At 40.5% G+C, this 18,173-nt stretch overlaps 2 protein-coding genes across 4 annotated transcripts in view; one reads left to right on the plus strand and one right to left on the minus strand.

Moving 5' to 3' along the window:
- Zfp91 (ZFP91 zinc finger protein, atypical E3 ubiquitin ligase) overlaps positions 1-7,157 on the minus strand; it is a 34,472-nt gene extending 27,315 nt beyond the window's left edge. The window contains exons 1-2 of one of the 2 annotated variants that reach the window (XM_051146185.1): positions 6,753-7,157; positions 2,071-2,099 (exon numbers count right to left, since the gene is read on the minus strand). In XM_051146185.1, coding sequence (XP_051002142.1) covers positions 2,071-2,099; positions 6,753-7,099 — 376 coding nt within the window. In that variant the 5' untranslated portion in view covers positions 7,100-7,157. The remainder of the gene's footprint in view (positions 1-2,070; positions 2,100-6,752) is intronic. The other variant, XM_051146183.1, reaches the window with a different exon arrangement.
- Positions 7,158-7,404: 247 nt separating this feature from the next.
- Positions 7,405-18,173, plus strand: part of Lpxn (leupaxin) — a 32,605-nt gene continuing 21,836 nt past the window's right edge. Inside the window, exons 1-2 of one of the 2 annotated variants that reach the window (XM_051146187.1) lie at positions 7,405-8,091; positions 17,520-17,671. Coding sequence is in view for 1 of the 2 variants with exons in the window: in XM_051146186.1 (XP_051002143.1) it covers positions 10,367-10,379; positions 17,520-17,671 (165 nt within the window). In the remaining variant the exon portion in view is untranslated. Of the gene's footprint in view, positions 8,092-10,125; positions 10,380-17,519; positions 17,672-18,173 lie in introns of those variants that run through there. The other variant, XM_051146186.1, reaches the window with a different exon arrangement.

Consider the following 18,173-nt stretch of genomic DNA (forward strand, 5'->3'; position numbering starts at 1 on the left):
CAGAGATGTCTCTGAAGGCCTGAAGTCCCACAAACTTCTAGCTCACAGCTGGAACTCACCAGCTGCTCTCTGATTATGTGGGACCTTTACCTATGGCACTACTCTCCAGCATGCATGAGTAGTAAAAACTCAAAAGTGTGGTTTTCTGCCACAGGAAGAAGCAAATCCACTCTGCAAGGAACACAAGCAGCTGCACCCTTTGTTGCTGCTCTTCTGTCCCAGCTTTTGGGGATTGCCAGATAAGCTGGAGAAACTTGGAAGTTACATTAAAAGCACACACAAAGTATGTTTTGTGTTCATATTCTAATGCTTCAATTAAAGTAATTAACATAAGTGCCAGTTCACTCATTAACCATTTTTGTGTGAGATTTAAAATGACTTTAGCAATCCTGAAATGTCTATTACATTATTACTTACTACGCTAAAGTGCAGTACAGTAACACACTGAAATGAACTCTGCAGTCTAAACACAATGTGTACCCTGTCATCTACAGTTCCTTTCCCCAACCTCTTAGCCTCTGGTAATCACTCTTCTACTACTTCTACAACAGTAATTTACAATTCATGTAACATTAAAGTGACATAGCACTTATCTTTCTATGCCTTGCTAATTTCACTTAATGTTCTCTACTTCCATCTGTAAATGACAGCTTCCTTTTTGTTAAAGGCCATGGAGTATTAAATTATATGCTATACACTTACTTTTTGTTTTTCTTGTTTCTTGGAGACAAGGTTTTACTTTGTAATCATGCTGGCCTGGAATTTGTGGCAATCCTTCTAAGCCACGTGAGTGGTTGGATTTACAAGTATATGCCATATACCCACATACAAACACTAAACAACAAACCCCTCATGGTTATAAATACTGATAAACTCACAATGAAATTATCAACTCATACATAACTATTATCAGAAAGAATGGTTGAGTGTTAGTAAGGATCTAGACAAAAGAACTCTGCAATATTGATGGAAATCTAAATTAGCAAGCTAATATGAAAAATGGTAGGGAAGTTCCTCAAAAGACTGAAAACAAGAGGAAACAGTCTTACCAAGAACCAGTAAGTTGTTAAACCTGTAAGTCACCAAGTTTAAGGGACAAAAGATGACTTGTTTGTCACGTTTCTCCTTCAATTTTCTTTCTTTAATTCTTAGAATGCAAAGCTGATTACTGTCTCATTTTTGTCTGGCAAGGTTCTTATTTTCACTATTTATACAGCAACAGATAATATAGTAAAGAAAACAAGGTCCAGAAAGTACTAAAGAGACAAAATTATGAACAGAATCAATAAATATCTAGGTGAACACCAGAGTTGAGGAGCAATGAAGTCAGCAGGTGAGAAGACAAGTTTCCTCTTTTAAGATGCACTGGCATTAATTAGACTAATGAAGACATGGAGGAGATGGGAGTTTGAAAACACCCAGATCCAGAATGAAGTTTTCATCTTTCAGAATGAAGTTTTCATCTTTCCCCAGCTGCACAGCTGCCCAGCATGCTACCACTTCCAGATTAAAATACTCAAGCAAAAGTCATTTCCAGAAGTAGTTCAACATTTTCCTCCAGAAAAGTCTATTTTCAGCTCTGATAAAAGCAACTGTTTTCTTGTTTTAAATTTCTCTTAGTAAGAACTACGCCTACACCAGTACTCACTACCTATCTACATTTTTCCTGCTTAGTAAGATTTGCAAAGTGATCTCTGAATAAGAACTCTGCAATTAAGTTAATTTCAGGAGTTAAAAACTGTCCATAGTGGATGAGGTCAAGAGTACAAACAAGAAATGAAATATGATTAGGAATGTTACTTTACTATTATTACATGTATTTTTTTTTTTTTACCACTTAAAAAATTATAGAGGCCTTTAAATTATAACCCATTATTGAGTTTCTATACTCACTGTACTGTCCAAATCTGCTTGCTGTCATCTAAATAGAGTCTAACTTTTCTAGTAGGTCTACAGCATGAAGTCCCCTTTGAATGGAACAGCACTCAAACAGGTGAAGAGCAGTGCCCTTTTCTATTAGACTATAAGACAGTCAGTGCTTTCTACACATGAAAGAAGAATGAATCTTACCTTTATCAGTTGTTATTTTTTCTATGCACCTGAAAGAAATAAAAATGTTAAATGAATAATTTTGTACATTTTCTTAAAACACAAGTATTTATTTTATATTCAACTCTAGAATAATACAGAAGGCATTTATAATGTTATTTGAAGCAAAGCCTAACGTTCAGTAGTGGTAGAAATACCCTATCTATGTTGTTCTATGTGGTTGCTCATCATTTGAAATAGCCACTGTAACTGAAGAAATCAATATTGATCAATGTGAGAGTGGCTACCATTATCAACAGCACACAAACAGAATAACATCCGAAATAGTTGTTTTTAATGATAAAAAGCACAAGGAAGTGTTGCTAATTTTATTAAAGGTAGCTATGAAAGAAAATGAATGTCCTTATACAGCACAGTAGGAAAGACTGAGTGGCACCTGAGACTTGCTAGGTCACTGTAAATACTGGCATTTTGTTACACTACTTCCTTTACTTTGTATTTACTGAACAACCTTCCTACCAACAATTTAATGCATTTTAAGAGTCCCCAAAATTGATCACTAAATCCAATAGTCAGTATGTACACATCTGAAATAATTATATTTTATAAATTAAATACAAGTAAAAAGCTCAAAAAATTATATTAATTTGGTATAGATTCTATCACACATAACTGGTAGATAGGGTAATTGTGAATTCCATACCCCTCACCAAACTCAGAAGTAAACTGGCTTCCTATTTCTGTCATAAAGTTACTATCCAGTATGTAGCAGTAGAAGGACTGTAAGTAAACTTAGCATAATTAAAAGATGTTTTGTAAAAGAATAGCTGTCATTTTGCCTCATTTTAAAGAGCTTAGTACTATGATGACTTTAGTTTTGTCACAAACTTCCCAACGGACACAAATAATTGTGAACCATCTTCACTAAAAACACACCTGCTGGATGCCTGAGATGTTTCTGAAATTGTTCAATGTTTCTACTACCATCCTGACTGCCCTAGGATCCCAACCACTCAGGATTCCAGTGCTGTGCAACTGAAGAGTTCTAGAAACAAAGAGCTGTGTTTGTCAATTCAGAATATTCACCGCCTCATTCACCCTGCTCCACAACTCTTCAAGCAAAACACAGCAAGAAATGCCACCTACAGGTTTACTATTACTTTTGAGACACACACACACACACACACACACACACACACACACACACACACACACAAAACCCAACCCAAACAAACCTCTACAAAGAACCTTGAATTCCATATACCAGTGATTAAAACAGACTTTTATGTGTCACTCATCTGAACCTAAAGAAGACTTCAAAAACTAGTTTAAGTCTTAGCTTAAGAAGGCTACAGAGGGGCTGGAGAGATGGCTCAGCGGTCAAGCACCGCCTGCTCTTCCAGAGGTCCTGAGTTCAATTCCCAGCAACCACATGGTGGCTCACAACCATCTATAATGTGATCTGATGCCCTCTTCTGCAGAAAAAGCACTCACATACCATAAATAAACAAATAAAAAAGTTAAAAAAGGGTATGGAATAATTAAATTATATATTTTAAGACTTGTCTGTTAAAGAGTTCTAAAATCTGGAATGCAGATATCCAATTTTATACCACTAGTATAAATATATATAATTTGATTTCACTGGTAGACACAGACATTTTAACTTAAAAGCCAGGCCTTTAACTTTAACCAAAGCACTTGGGAAGCAGAGGCCAACTGACAGATGCATCTATCACTCAGAGATCAGTATGGTTTAATAGAAAGTTCCAGGCAAGGGTTATATAGTGAGAGACTCTGTCTTCAAAGAAATAAACAGAAATCAAAACCAGCCAAACACACAAAAAAGAAAAACAAAACAACAACAACAATACATAAGAAACAACAAGCCAAAGGAGAAAAAACTTACACACTCAACCTTCAAACTATTATACTACATGCTTTCTGAAGCATTCACATTTGACATGAGAATCTGAACTAAAATACAGCAAATCATGAGCTTAATTCTTAAATAACATGAACCCATAAACTTCATACAAATTGGATCTAACTTCCTAACTACTTGCTATCTACGTCTTTGTGTATACTACATCTAGTATTTAACTGATGTCCTCCTCCTGAATGTATTCATTGCAATTACTTTCCTGCATTCATGGCATGTATTCTCCTAGTCTCAAAACCTTCCATGTGAACCAAGTTGCTATACAGTCAAACTTATTAAAGTATAACCTATTTATTCAGCTGCAAAACTCGTCCCACAAACTCAAAATATTTGTGAGAAGGAAATAGTTCTAAAGATGCTAGTGACTTGCTCAAGGTCACTCAGCCAACGAGCAGTACAAACTGAGACATCAGACTTTCAGCCTGAAATGAACATCAAGTTCAAGCTTTTCTCTACTATGTAATTTGTCCTCCATTAGTAACACAAATTTCAGGCGATCCAAATCTATGCTTTTGATATTTTAAATGATTTTGTACATTTGGGCTATTTCTTTAATTGAAAGAAACAAATATAGGTTAATAGCTGATTACATAGGAACTCGTAAGATAAAAAAGCAGGATTATGGGAAATGGATGAAAAGTAACTAGGGAGCGAAAAGGATCTGAAAAGAACAAATAAGTATTATAGTAATTTAATAATAAATTATATTTCTCATTTCTCTTTTAAATGTCCTTTTATTTGGAAGATATTAACCAAGGTCAGAGTTCAGTACACTGACACTCAAACCCACTTGTCTGATAGGATAAATAGATAAATTTAAAAAATATGTTGTCATAGAACATCTGCAAACCATGTACACAAATTAGATTAATGAGTGCTAATAAATGTTTCTTTCCTCAGCAAGGTCCTTGAAGATGTGGCCAGGTCTAATTTAGCTTTCTACTGACTAGGAGTAACAGTACTAGTCCCAGTTATGTTTGAAACAAGGACCACAAAGCGAAATGTGTTGGGATTGAGTAAGTAAAAATTTGCAACAAAAAGAATGAAAAATTTAAGAATGTGATAAATTTATGATTTTAGAAACATGCAAGAGGAATAAATCTGAAGGCAAAAGAAGGTAAAGATCACTATAGCTATGGATAGTACTGGATGGGAAGGGCTATTAAAACAAACAAAAAAACAAGCAAGCAATCCTATTCCTCCAAGATCAACTGTTTCCACAATTATATTGTAGGGTTCAAAGGTCCATTAGTACTTCCTACCTAGTAAAACACTATTAGGTATAATTTAACTTGATTCACATGTACCTAACTCTCAAGTGGCAGATAATACAAAACCATGAAACTTTCAAAACTGACACAAAAACACCACCACGAAGAACTCCTGCCTTTGTTAGGCACCCACTGCTCAAAGCAAATTGAATTTAGTACTTTAATGTGAGTGACTGTGTGAAATGGTTCCACAAAGTATTTAATATACACACAAACTCAGGTCACATGAGTGACAGATGAAGAAACTGAGGGCCACATAGTTTAAAGAATTTGCCTAAGGAACTTATGCCCAAATGAGATTAATTATTTACAAATTATTTTCAAATTTGTGAGACTAAATACATATGAATTTAAGATTTTTGTAAGTGTGTACACACCGCAGTTACAACTCTCGATTCAGCTTAAAAATTTGTAACTACACTTTGACTCTCCACAGAACTGCAGCCCTAAGTTTTAACTTAAAGAAGTTAACTGTGTTAAGTGAGATCACATTCAAAACTGTGGGAACGACTTGGATAGCAAAATACCAAACATTCTGATTTTATTCCTCAGGATTCTTTCGTAAGTATTCCAAGTCAGAGATGTTAATTTTGGAACAAGCCTGTTTTTAAGCTTTAAAAATTTCCTAGGTAAGGCAAGCCTTGCACTGCCTCTACGGAAGTTACCGGTTATCTGAAACAGAAATCCTTGTTCTTAGATGTTGTCTTTTTTCTCACTTGTAAATCAAATGTCATAAAATTGTCTACAGTGAATAGCTAATTTGATTAAAATGTGTTAACTTATAAAGTCAAGTACTTAATTATTTTAAAGCATTACTCTAATGAGCAATTTAAACTATTTACACTCCTAGCCATCTGTAAAGGGCCTCTATATAGCTCAAAGTAGTAATTCAGATTAACTTATTTTTAAGAATCAAGTACCTACGTTAAAATATACGCATAAAGGAAAAGTTCACGTGCTGCTAAAAAGAGCTACACATCTAGTTTAGTTGTATAAACTAAAACTGGCATAGTCACGTTTTCACCCCGACGGCAAAAATGAACGTGACTATTCAGGAGGGCGAGAAAGGCATCCAAGGAAGTGACTCTCAAACAACTAGTTAATCAGAACAGGCAAAACCACTTTCAGGGCTAGGACGGTGCAGTCGATTTCCTAACGAGGATGTGATATAACCGTGGAAGCGACAGGCTGACAAAGGGGGCGCAGAAGCCACAGAGAGAGGGGGGGGGGGGGAGAGAGGGAGCCGTGCAGGCGGGAGGCGGAGGGCGTGCGTGCAGCCTGCGCCGGGTGACTTCGGGCGTGGGCCAGCGGCCACAGGCTGCGGAGCAGCGGGAGCCCGGCCGCCAGCCACATGACATCTGGCGTGCCGGGCCGGCAGGGGGCAGAGCTAGCGGGGTGTCACGTGGAGCGGGCGCTACGGGAGCCGGGAGGGGAGCGTGAGGACTAGAGGGGGGTCTTCCCCCAACGCCTCAAAGACTGTTGTTACTCACTGGAGTCGCGGACTCTTCTTGCCCTGAGCAGGAGACGGGGGCTTCGCGGCCGCGGGCTGCTGCCCGAGCGCGTCGGGAGGCCTGTTGCTGGGGCTGCTCCTCCGCCGGCGGGGATACTCGGCCTTCCTCCGGCGGGACACAGCGGCGGCGGCGGCCGCAGCGGCCCGGCCGCGGTCCCGACCTCCCCTCAGCACGCGGCTGCTCGCGGTCCCTGCAGGAGCCGCGGCCGCGGCCGCCGCCACCGCGCCGGGCCGGGGCTCCTCCGAAGCCGCGTCGGCCGCCGCTGACTGGCCCCCTTCCTGGTCCTGCTGCTCCGGGGATCGCGGCTCCTCCGTCTCCCCCGGCATCGGGGCTCGTCCGTCCCCCACCCCTGCGTCCCAGGCGGCGGAGGCGGCGGCGCCCGCGGCGCAGCTCCCCCCCCGCCCCCCTCGGCTCCCGGAGCGTCCGGCTCTCTCACTCCGGAGCGCCTCTCTCCCCCCCCACCCCCCGCCCCTCCGAGCGCGGCTCCCCCCCCTCCCTGCCACTCAAGCCCGCGACCGCCGGCGGCGCGCACGCGCACAGACCTGCGGCGGGCCAATCGGGGAGCAGGACCGGCCTCTGGCCCGGCCCCCTCGCGGTCTCATACGCAGCTGCGCGCTCGAGAGCCCGCCCCTGCCCCGCCCGTCAACCAATCAGGAAACGGCTCCGAGGGAGAGCGCGAGGTTTCCTTCCCCGCGCACCCGTTCTCACCGTTAAACGGCCGCGTCTCGCGACAATCCCAAAGTGACCTTTTTTTTTTTTTTTTTAACCCCCCCTTCAGGAGTTCAGCTCAAGCTGGGGGCGGCGGGAGGGGGCAGGGCTGCCGAGGGCCGTGTAAGGGACAAAAACGCACCTTCCCCAGCCTCGCGCGCACCACCTCCCGCCGGCTGCGCGCGCACCTGCCTCCCCGAGGCGCCGCTGTCCCCTCTAGGGCTCTTACTGAGCCTAACAAGTAGCCTGGACGTTACCCCGCCTCAACCTGGACCCCCCCACCTTCCTGCTCTGTCCCTTCCGTCCCCAGCACCGCCAGCCCTGGAGGCGGGAAGGGGCAAATTATTTGCGTTGCCGCTTCTCCTTTAAGAAAAAAAGGCCCCGTCGGTTGCCGGATGAAAGTCTTCTGAAAAAAAATGGCGGCGACAGGATAGAGGCGGGGCTAAAGGGACAGCGCGGGCTAGTCCTGAGACGCATGCGCGGGGGCCCAACCTAGCCAACGGCATCCTGGGAGATAGAGTCCTATTTACTCAGTGCTTCCAGGGAAAAGACGGGGAAACTAGAGGCCGAGAGAAGGCTGGGAGTTTTTGACTGACTCACCACGGGAAAGGTAGTTTTCTATCCACTGTCCGAGTGTACGTTCCAGAGAGGCAGTGCTTCCGGGTTAGGCCGCGACGCCTGCGTACAACTGGCGCAAAGATTGAGCCAATTACTGGTTAGGGTTGCCCGGGAGAGAATACTGCTTCTTCTTAATCTCGGCGTTTCTGTGAAGTGCTCCGAAGCACTCTCGTCATAGTCCTTAAATTACTTTGGTTTGGTCACTTGATTCCTCCTCTGAGACTTGCTAGCTAAGTTGGTTTTCATTCCTCCATCTTGTATTGAGCCTCTCGTTCGTGAAGCCCGGGAGGTCAGGGACTCGTCCTGCTCCTATCAGGTCAATTTTAATAAAACACGTAGGACGAATTGAGAAGTTGCTTCCTGCTAGGACTGGGGCGCCACGGAGCTGGCGTTGGCTGTGGTCCTTGAGCTGGAGCTGGCGAAGAGTTAGCGTGACACCCAGTGATTTATGTGGAGGCGCTGGCGGTTTCTCACGTCCTCCGCCCAGGCTGCATGCCTTTGCGGTTTGCAGACGTTTTCTGCCGCACAGGAAGCACAGGCAGAATAGCCCCTCACTAGCATGTGCAGCGAAGTAGCTTCCTGATGGATAAAAGGGGGTGCGGGGGCGGGTGTTCCATTTGTTGACGCCGCAGCTGCTGGTAACGCAGCCTCTTGTGTTCCTGTTTCTTTTATACATTGTAAGCATTTCTTTCCGTTTTATACATTGTTTGCATTCCTTGGTTTCCCTTTTTCACATTGTAACCAGGGAACAATTTGCAAGGGTAGTAGTCCTCACCCCTGGAGGATGGAAATATCTTCAGTTCAAATCTACACAAAAGGACGGATAATTACCAAGTTTGGAGATCAAATATTGAATTTTACGTTAGTCATTAAATTGTAGACATGTAGTGAAGTTCACTTTTCTTCCCTCCCGCCCAGGATCTGGCTCATTTGCCACACACATAAGGCTACTGCTTTATAATCTGTATTGTTTTCCTCTTTCAAAAGACTAGTGTCATTTTCAGTTGTAAAACTCGACGGTGTCTGTAGAAATGCTTTTTCCAGCTGTATTTGCAATGAGCATGTTTGGAACAGCACTGACATCCAATGGCTGCTTAAAGTAATACAAAAAGGGAGTTTCTCAAAAAAGGTCTTAGTAAGACCAATGACTTGTTCTAAAAGATGGTCACTGCACTGTAGAAGGAAAATCACATACTGAAGCAAAATTCTGATTATGTACTAAGTAGCAAAGCTATCTCTTTATTCTGTTCTTTTAGCTAGATAGTATTCCCTGTTTGTTTCTCTACTAGTAAACACCAGGACAAAACCTACTTCACAGGGCTTTATTACAGTTCTTAATGCACTGTCTTCTCAGAGTGGGCCTGTTACAAATCCTTTTTCCTTTTGAGATAAATAAAAACACGGTGATGAGGTGTTTTTTTTTTTTTTGTTTTTTTCTTCCTTAGCCTGTAGATGTTTGTATCTTGGATGACTGTATAAACCAGTATCAGAGAATTTAAAAGTGAGCCCTCTTCTATTCAACGTTAAAGACCGAGAGTGTCCGACAGATAGAGGCACTTTGCTGACAAGGCTGATGAATTTGATCTTGGAGTAGCCAGATGGTAGAGAGACCTGACTCGTACAAATCATCAGGGCCCGCGTTTGTGTCCGCACCTGCCCACGCTCGCGCACACAACACACACACACACAATTTTAAAAGTTGTTTTGTTGTTGTTGTTGTTTTCAGTTTGTCTGAAAAATCAGGCCAGCTTGATTTCTGAGTAAGTAGATAGGGATAGTGAAATGAAGTTGGTGCTATTTAATGAGAAAATTTAAGAAAGGAGCATATGCTTTCATGGTCCTCTAGTTTTTCCGAAGGGGAAAAAAAGCCATCAGTGTGCAGTGAGATACTTAAATTTGGAAAGCCCAACAAGTATGAACCTGAAATTTCTATGAGTTCAAGATAAGCCCATGTATGTGGTAAGTGTTTGATTTTTGCAAAAAAAAAAAAAAAATCAGCTTTATAACTACCCTGGAACCAAACCCTCAACCTTGCACAACTTACTTTTTTCTGTCAGCACTATTTTTAAAACTGAGCTACTAGAAAAGAAAAAAAAAAGAATTCAACAAATCAAAAGTGAGGAAGTGCTAAGCAAATACAGGAACCAAAAAGGGTCACGGAGGCTGCTCTGCACTGTCTCACTTAGTTCCGTCGTGGTCCCTTCTTCACCACATGCCAAAGCAGTTCTTCGCAGTCTTCAAAACTAGAGCAGCGTGGGTGTAGGACCATGGAAGAGCTGGGTGAGTGAGGGGCTTTTGGAGAAGATGCTCCAAGGAAGTGTGGCGTTGGCTATCATCAACCCCATGTGTGACGATGAGGTGTGCTCTAGCCAAGCTTCGGATAGTGCTGCAAGATGCTGTTCCATCAAGAGAGAGTCAGGAGTAACCATTGTTGTTAGAGGAACTATGGGATCGCGGTACGCAGAGGCACAGTAGGTAGAGAATTGAGAGCTAACCACAGAGCAGACACCCGGAGAAGTACTTTTAGAAGGAATTGTAATTGAAAGTGCTTTCCACCTTGGCAGCTGCTGGACACCATACGGTGACTCCACAGCTGGGTGATTGGGGAGGTATGATATTGGAAGAAAAAAAAAATACAGGGATGGGAAAGGGAGAGGAAATAAAATGAAAGAAGGGAAGGAGGGAAGAAAGAAAGTGGAAAAGAAAGAAAATCAGGAGTGAGAGTGCAGGGGAAGGACAAGGAAAAAACAGTGCAGAGGAAAGGGTCTGTAGAGGATGCAGGAAGGCCGAAGTGGTTTCATTTCTCTCCAGTTTACTGTTAAACTACAGATGTACCACCACTGTAGAAGTTCTTGTTTTTTTTTTTTTTTTTTTTTGTTGTTGTTTAGAAAAATCTTGAAGGAGATTATTACTTGGCCAGAAATACAGTCCTTCCTTTCACCTGAGGTAATGAAAGCGGCAGTGGAAGTGTCAACGGCCACCATGATCAGAGATCACAGACTTCTAAGCTTTGGAGCTGTAAAGCCAGCCTCCTTGGAACTGATTTCATACACCATGGCAACTTTTATCTATCTATCATCTATCTATCTATCTATCTATCTATCTATCTATCTATCTATCATCTATTTATTTTTTGGCATTGTTAACATGGAGATATTAACTTTCATTCAGGTTTCAAGCAGTATTAATTCCACATTGTGTGTTTGTAGCTATGCTAAAAATGCCAGCAGTAACAAAATGCATAGCTTATACATTGTCTTTAAAAAGAATTATTGGGGTTGTGTTTTAGGAGCTTGAGAAACAGAGGAAAGAAGTAGGGGATAGAAATTAATGAAGGAAAAAAAGGGTTTTTAAATAGATGCTGAACTGTTTTGTCAGTAAAATGTATTTTGATACTGTGATTAACGCTGCATTTTGGATTTTGATGTATTTCCAGACTCTCTTTCTATATAATATTGGTTATTTATTCTTTGAAAATTTGATGCATTTATTCTTTGAAAATTTGGTGTGGGTATTGAGGAAATTTGCATTTCTCCATGGAGTTTTACCATTATTTTTCCTGATAGGATCTTATTTTGCTTTATTTATGGATACCAAATTTTTATTCAAATTCAAGTCAAAAAGTGAAAGGGCAACTAATACTTGGAAAACTTTAAATATGTTAGTTTAGTGTTTGTACTAACCTTCTGGAATAGGTTGTTTTTTTCTTTACATAAGGAAAAACAAAATAGCTTGTTCACTGTCAAGAGCAACTGACACTAAGAACAATTATTGATAACGGTGCAGGTTGTTCTATGTTAGAAGTGTGTTTGTTCTGGTGGCCAGTGGAGCAATCTACTTTTTTACACTTTCTGAGTGGAATAGTTGTTAGGGGCATCTTGTTCAGAAGTGTAAAAGGTATGTAGCGTTGGAAGCTAGCTGTAGCTTATCCAGGTGGTCACAATTCAATGGATTGATAATAGTGACACCTCAACAGTCTCTTCAGATTGTCACCATTTGCATTGAGTGTGGTGCTGCCTGCCCAAAATCCCTATGTCCCAGAGGTGGAGGCAGGGGGATCCACAGGCCAAGATTATTTTTGGCTACATAGAAAAATTGAGGTCAGCCTACCCTATATAAGATCCTATTTCAAAAAAGCCAGACATGGAAGGCAGATACAGATCTCTGTGAATTTGAGGCCAGCCTGGTTTACATAGCAAGTTCTAGGCTAGTTAGTGCTACATAGTAAGACCCTGTCGCAAAAAAACAAAAAACAAAACCAAAAACCAAAAACCAAACCAAACAAAACAAAACAAAAAAAACCCAAAACACCCAAAACCAAAAAGAAACAAAAGGCAGGGAGTATTTACCAGGTACCATAGTTTACACCCATGATCCCAGCACTTAAGAGGCTAGGTTGAATGACTGCCCAGAATTTGAGGCCAGCCTGGGCTACCCTGCTAGTTCCAGAGCAGCTCGGGCTACAGTAAGATCCCAACTTTAACAAGTAGCAACAGAACCAAAATCCAACCACAAGATTTGGGGTGGATTTTTCTTTATACTTGTGTAGAAATTTCATCAAGGACAGGTTGGCTCAAGTTGGCAAATATTCTCTCTCTGCAGTTCTGCCTTGGGTGCGAGTAGCATGTGTTCAGCTAAAAAGTTTTACCTAAATCTTCACAATTTAGAGATGGGACCCTTATAACCTGTGCAGACTCCCAAGAGACTTCACTGTACTCTTGACAGGTTAAGGTAGATATTTAATTTCCATAGGCCAAGACAAGGGAGACAAACTGCAGTTTTTAGTCTAGTTTCACTCATCCTCAGTAATCACATATTTGTCACACCAAAATTAGTCATCTAATTTGAATTATAGACTCTGCATGAAGCAAAAAGAGCAGCTTCAGAGTATTGGTGAAATGTGCACTCAGTGGAAACAGGAAGTGAAAGTTCTGGTAGTTCATAAGCAGAAAGAATATTAATAGATTTGGTAAGCTGATGCTTCTAAGGATAACTTCACACCCTTTGCTGAATAATACTCCTGTCTCATAATATTTAATATAAATGAATTCTGTTGATCCAGGAAGGCCTCTGATTTCTTATTGGAGTGAGGCTTAGAAAATAGAAAAGAGGCCAGGCGAGGTGGTGCACGCCTATAATCCCAGCACTCGGGGAGACAGAGACAGGCAGATCTCTGTGAGTTGGAGACCAGCCTGGCCCGCAAAACAAGTCTAGGAAAAAAAGAATAGCTGTATTTTTGACAGATGAGGAATAAAATGTCAAAAATTTTAAATTCACAGTTGAGTCTGGCTAATAAAATTTTGAGATAAAACATTTCCTTTATTTTTCTGTTTTCTATATGAATAAACAAATATTCAGAATTAGAGAAAACAGTTCAATGAAATCTGATCAGTTTCAATAATCAGCTCTTGCTAGTCTTATTTCATATGCTTGTTTGTTTCATCTATTATTTTCAAAGAATTTCAAATATTTATCTGTACATATATCAGCCTTAATCTATAACACAAGCATGTACATATTTATAAAAACAACCATAACAGTATCCCATCCATAATAGCTAATAACCTTAATGGTGGTCCCTCAATGTAATGAAATAGCATTACATTACATAACTGATGTCACTTTAATGTTAATATTTTCAGATTACTAAAATGCTAATATTTAATATTGAATATTCTTTAAAAATTTTAAACTTTTTTATTGTCTTATGCATATCAAACTCATGCTGAACACTGAATTCAGAATTGCCATAAAGGATTTATTTTCGCATTTGTCTTTAAGTTTTTGATCACAAGTTCAGTAAAATCTCACAAATGCTATCAGTATTCTTGGCTGCTTAAGTTTTTAAATAAAAGTTTAATGGTCTAAATTGAAATTAGTTATATGTATTTTAGGTTTCTTTTAATATATATTTGCCATTTTGTCTTTTTTGTTTTTTTGTTTGTTTTCTCATAATCGTTTATTTCTTGAAGGACAGTTTGGCCCACAGAGATTAATTCAGTTAGGTTATTTTTTTATTTAATTAATTTATTGAGATTACATCTCAATTGTTATCCCATCCCTTGTATTCTCCCGTTCCTCCTTTCCTCCCACTTTTATCCTATTCTCCTCCCCTATGTCTGTGACCAAGGGGGACCTCTTCGCCACTATATGGTCATAGGCTAACAAGTCTCATCTTGGTAGTCTGCTTATCCTTTCTCTGAGTGCCACCAGGCCTCCCCACCAAGGAGAAATGGTCAAACATGGGGCACCAGAGTTCAAGTCAGGGTCAGTCCCCGCTCTCCACTCAATTGTGGAGAATGTCCTGTCCATTGGCTAGATCTGAGTAGGAGTTCAATGTTTACTGCATGTATTGTCTTTGGTTGGTACAGTAGTTTGAGCAGAACCCCTGGGTCCAGATCAGCCTGTCCTGATGTTCTTTTTGTAGGTTTCTAGGACCCTCTGGATCCTTCGATTTTCCCATTCTCCCATACTTCTCTCACCTAGAGTCCCAGTAGGATGTTCTCACACCTATCCCAATCTCCTGGTAAGTGAAGACTTTCATGGGACATGTCTCTTGAGCTAGTGTCCAATTATAAGTGAGTATATACCATGTGAGTCTTTCTGCTTCTGGATTAACTCACTCAGTATGATTGTTTCTAGTTCCATCCATTTGTCAACACATTGTTTTTAATAGCTGAGTAGTACTCCATAGTGTAAATGTACCACAGTTTCTTTATCCATTCTTTGACTGAGGGACATTTAGGTTGTCTCCAGGTTCTGGCTATTATGAATAAGGCTGCTATGAACATGGTTGAGCAAATTTTCTTGTTGTGTGCTGGAGCATTTCTGGGTATATTCCAAGGAGTGGAATAGCTGAGTCTTGAGGAAGCCCTATTCCCATTTTCTGAGATAGCGCCAGATAGATTTCCAAAGTGGTTGTACCAGTTTGTATTCTCACCAGCAATGAATGAGTGTTCCCCTTTCTTTACATCCTCGCCAGCATGTGCTGTCACTTGAGTTTTTGATCTTAGGCATTCTGATGGGTGTAAGATGGAATATCAGAGTTGTTTTGATTTGCATTTCCCTGATGACTAAGGAGGTTGAGCATTTCTTTAAGTGTTTCTCATCCATTCGATATTCCTCTGTTGAGAATTCTTTGTTTAATTCTGAGCTCCATTTCTTAACTTGGTTTGGTGGTGTTTAATTTCTTGAGTTCTTTATATATTTTGCATATTAGACCTTTGTCAGATGTAGGGTTGGTGAAGATCTTTTCCCAGTCTGTGGGCTGTCACTTTGTTCTGTTGACAGTGTCTTCTGCCTTACAGAAGCTTCTCAGTCTCATGAGGTCCCACTTACTAATTGATGACCTTAAGGCCAGGGTTGTTGGTGTTCTGTTCAGGAAGTTGTTTCCTGTTCCAATGTGTTCCAGGCTCTTCCTTACTTTTTCTTCCAGCTGATTTAGTGTCTCTGGTTTTATGTTGAGGTCTTTAATCCACTTGGACTTGAGTTTTGTGCGTGGTGATAAATATGGGTCTAATTGCATTTTTCCACATGTAGACATCCAGTTAGACCAGCACCATTTGTTGAAGATACTATCTTTTTTCCATTGAATGGATTTGGCTTCTTTGTCAAAAATCAAGTGACTATATGTGTGTGTATTCCTTTCTGGGTCTTTGATTCGATTCCATTGATCAATCAGCCTATTGCTGTGCCAGTACCATCTGTTTTAATTACTGTTGTTCTATAGTACAGCTTGAGATCAGGTGTGGAGATTTGTACAAAGGATCCACTTTGGTTATTTTTAAAATGGTATATGAAGGTGAAAATTTTGTGATACATATGGATGATTGAGAAAGTTCTACAGAAGATTTCTTTTGTGAAAATTAAATGATTAGATCTTCCCCTATAATATTGAGAAATACTTATCCTTGGTCTGGGGATGTGGCTTAGTTGCACAACACACCTTGTCTAGTGTTTATAAGTTTCTGAGTTCAGCATTGTAAAGAGGCAAGGCAGGGAGGCTAAGCTACTTTTTGAGCTGCACATATATGATGGCACAGTCATATAACGCCAACACTCAGGAAGTTGAGGCAAAAAGATCCTGAGTTTTAGGCCATGCAGGCCAAGTTGATCTATGGCAGCCTCTTTTAAAAACTAGACATACCAGAACCATCTTTTCTCCAAATATGAAATACATAAACATGTTTGTTTTTAATGACATGTAAAGTTCTTTTTCTTTGAGAACTTCAGAGCTAGGCAGGTCCTTAGAAATCCTACAGTCTAATGCTTTGCAACCTTATACAAACTGTAACATGTATTTTAAAAATCCACTGCAGTTGAAAAAAGACACTGAAGTATCTTGACTTGCTTCAGTATGCAGATGAAGGAAAGACCTTCAGAGAACGTGCTGTGAGTAGAAGGACTCGAACAATCTGCTGATAATGGCAACTCCAGTGTAGAAGTTTACATTGTTGAGGCAGGGATAAGATAGCTCTCACTGGAGATCTGATTCTGTGCTCAGGAGCCTATTAGAGTTACCCTGCCTCTTTCATGCATCTGAAGTAAGGACAATAATGTCCTCTATCTCAAAGTCTTAGGATAATTAACTGCAAACTGTACACTCATCATACACTGTGATTGGCATGGGTTAAATTTCATGAGTCATGATTATTCATTATGATTACGGTATTAGAAAAAATTCTTGTGAAGTCTCTTGGCTTTCCCCCAAGAAAACTGCAAAAGAACTTCCAATTATTCGGATTGCTACATGTTACTTAATTGTGTAATACTTTATTTTTTCAACTTCTCTTCCTTTCTACATCTAAACAAACAAACCACCATTTAAAAAAACCAGTAAAATACTTAACAAATTATTTTGTTATGTTCTTGGGCTAACTCTTGAAGTAACAGACTGACAGATCAGGATTAGCAACGTTTTGCTTCTTGGTATATTTTGAGAAATTGCAATGAAGTTGCTTCTATTTTTTTTAATATGAAAGAAAATTGTGTGTGTGTATGTGTGTGTGCTTGTGTGTGCGTGTGTGTGTGTGTGTGTGTGTGTGTGTGTGTGTGTGTGTGAGAGAGAGAGAGAGAGAGAGAGAGAGAGAGAGAGAGAGAGAGAGAGAGAGAGGAGGGCATGGAGGGAGGGAAGGGAGAGAGAGAGAAAATGAGAATAGATCTGCCCTATTTGGATAAAACCAATACAATACTTAGAATGTAAGAAACCAAACTGTAGAAAGATTATGAAATTGAATGCAACCACAGGAAGTATCAAATATCAGCCGTCTTTTAGAATATAGCACACTCGTGACGTGAGGTAAGGATGGAGGAAGGTGTTTGCAAACTGTTACTCAATACAAGAAGAGAATATTTAAGGGAAAAACAATCCTGGAGACTCGCAGATTTTACACCATGCCCCTCTTGTGCCCTGTGGTACAGATGCCTTATTGGAGGAACTGGAACGGTCCACCCTCCAGGACAGTGATGAATATTCAAATCCAGTTTCTTGTCCCCTGGATCAGCAATCTACACAGGAGATTGTGCAAACTACAAAGACCTTGTCATCTCAGGGTAATACAAGTCCCTTGAAGGTAACATTTCATCTATTATAGTATTGTAGGTAATCAGTGTTTGACCACATTTCTGAAATTAATTGTATCCCATATAAATTTTCATTTAAAGAGAAGTATATATTCAAGAAAGAAAAAAAGAGTATCATTTAAATATTAATCTTAAGACAGTTGCTTTTGCAAAGATGAGAATTGAGAAAATGACCATAGAGTATGCCTTTGAAAATCTGTTGTTGTTGTTTCTCTGGTAAGGGCACAGTAGCAGAGTATTGCCTGGTTCATGCTGGCTACTGTGATGTTGCTTCCTGGTAACCCGTAGCCGTGTTACAGTGTGTCTGGAGTCATGCCCAGTAAGACCAGGGATCATCTGGCAGTGACTTCCCACCTCATTTGTAGTAGAAGCCACAATGTTGGCACTGATCTTTGTGGATGACCACGTCCTTTTTTACCTGCAAGAGACCCAAGCTTTGCTTCTTGTTTTGATACCTCATTGATTTTCTTTCATGAAATACTTTGAATTGTT

This window comes from Acomys russatus, chromosome 5 (assembly GCF_903995435.1).
Source record: "Acomys russatus chromosome 5, mAcoRus1.1, whole genome shotgun sequence".
In the NCBI taxonomy this organism is placed as follows: domain Eukaryota; kingdom Metazoa; phylum Chordata; class Mammalia; order Rodentia; family Muridae; genus Acomys; species Acomys russatus.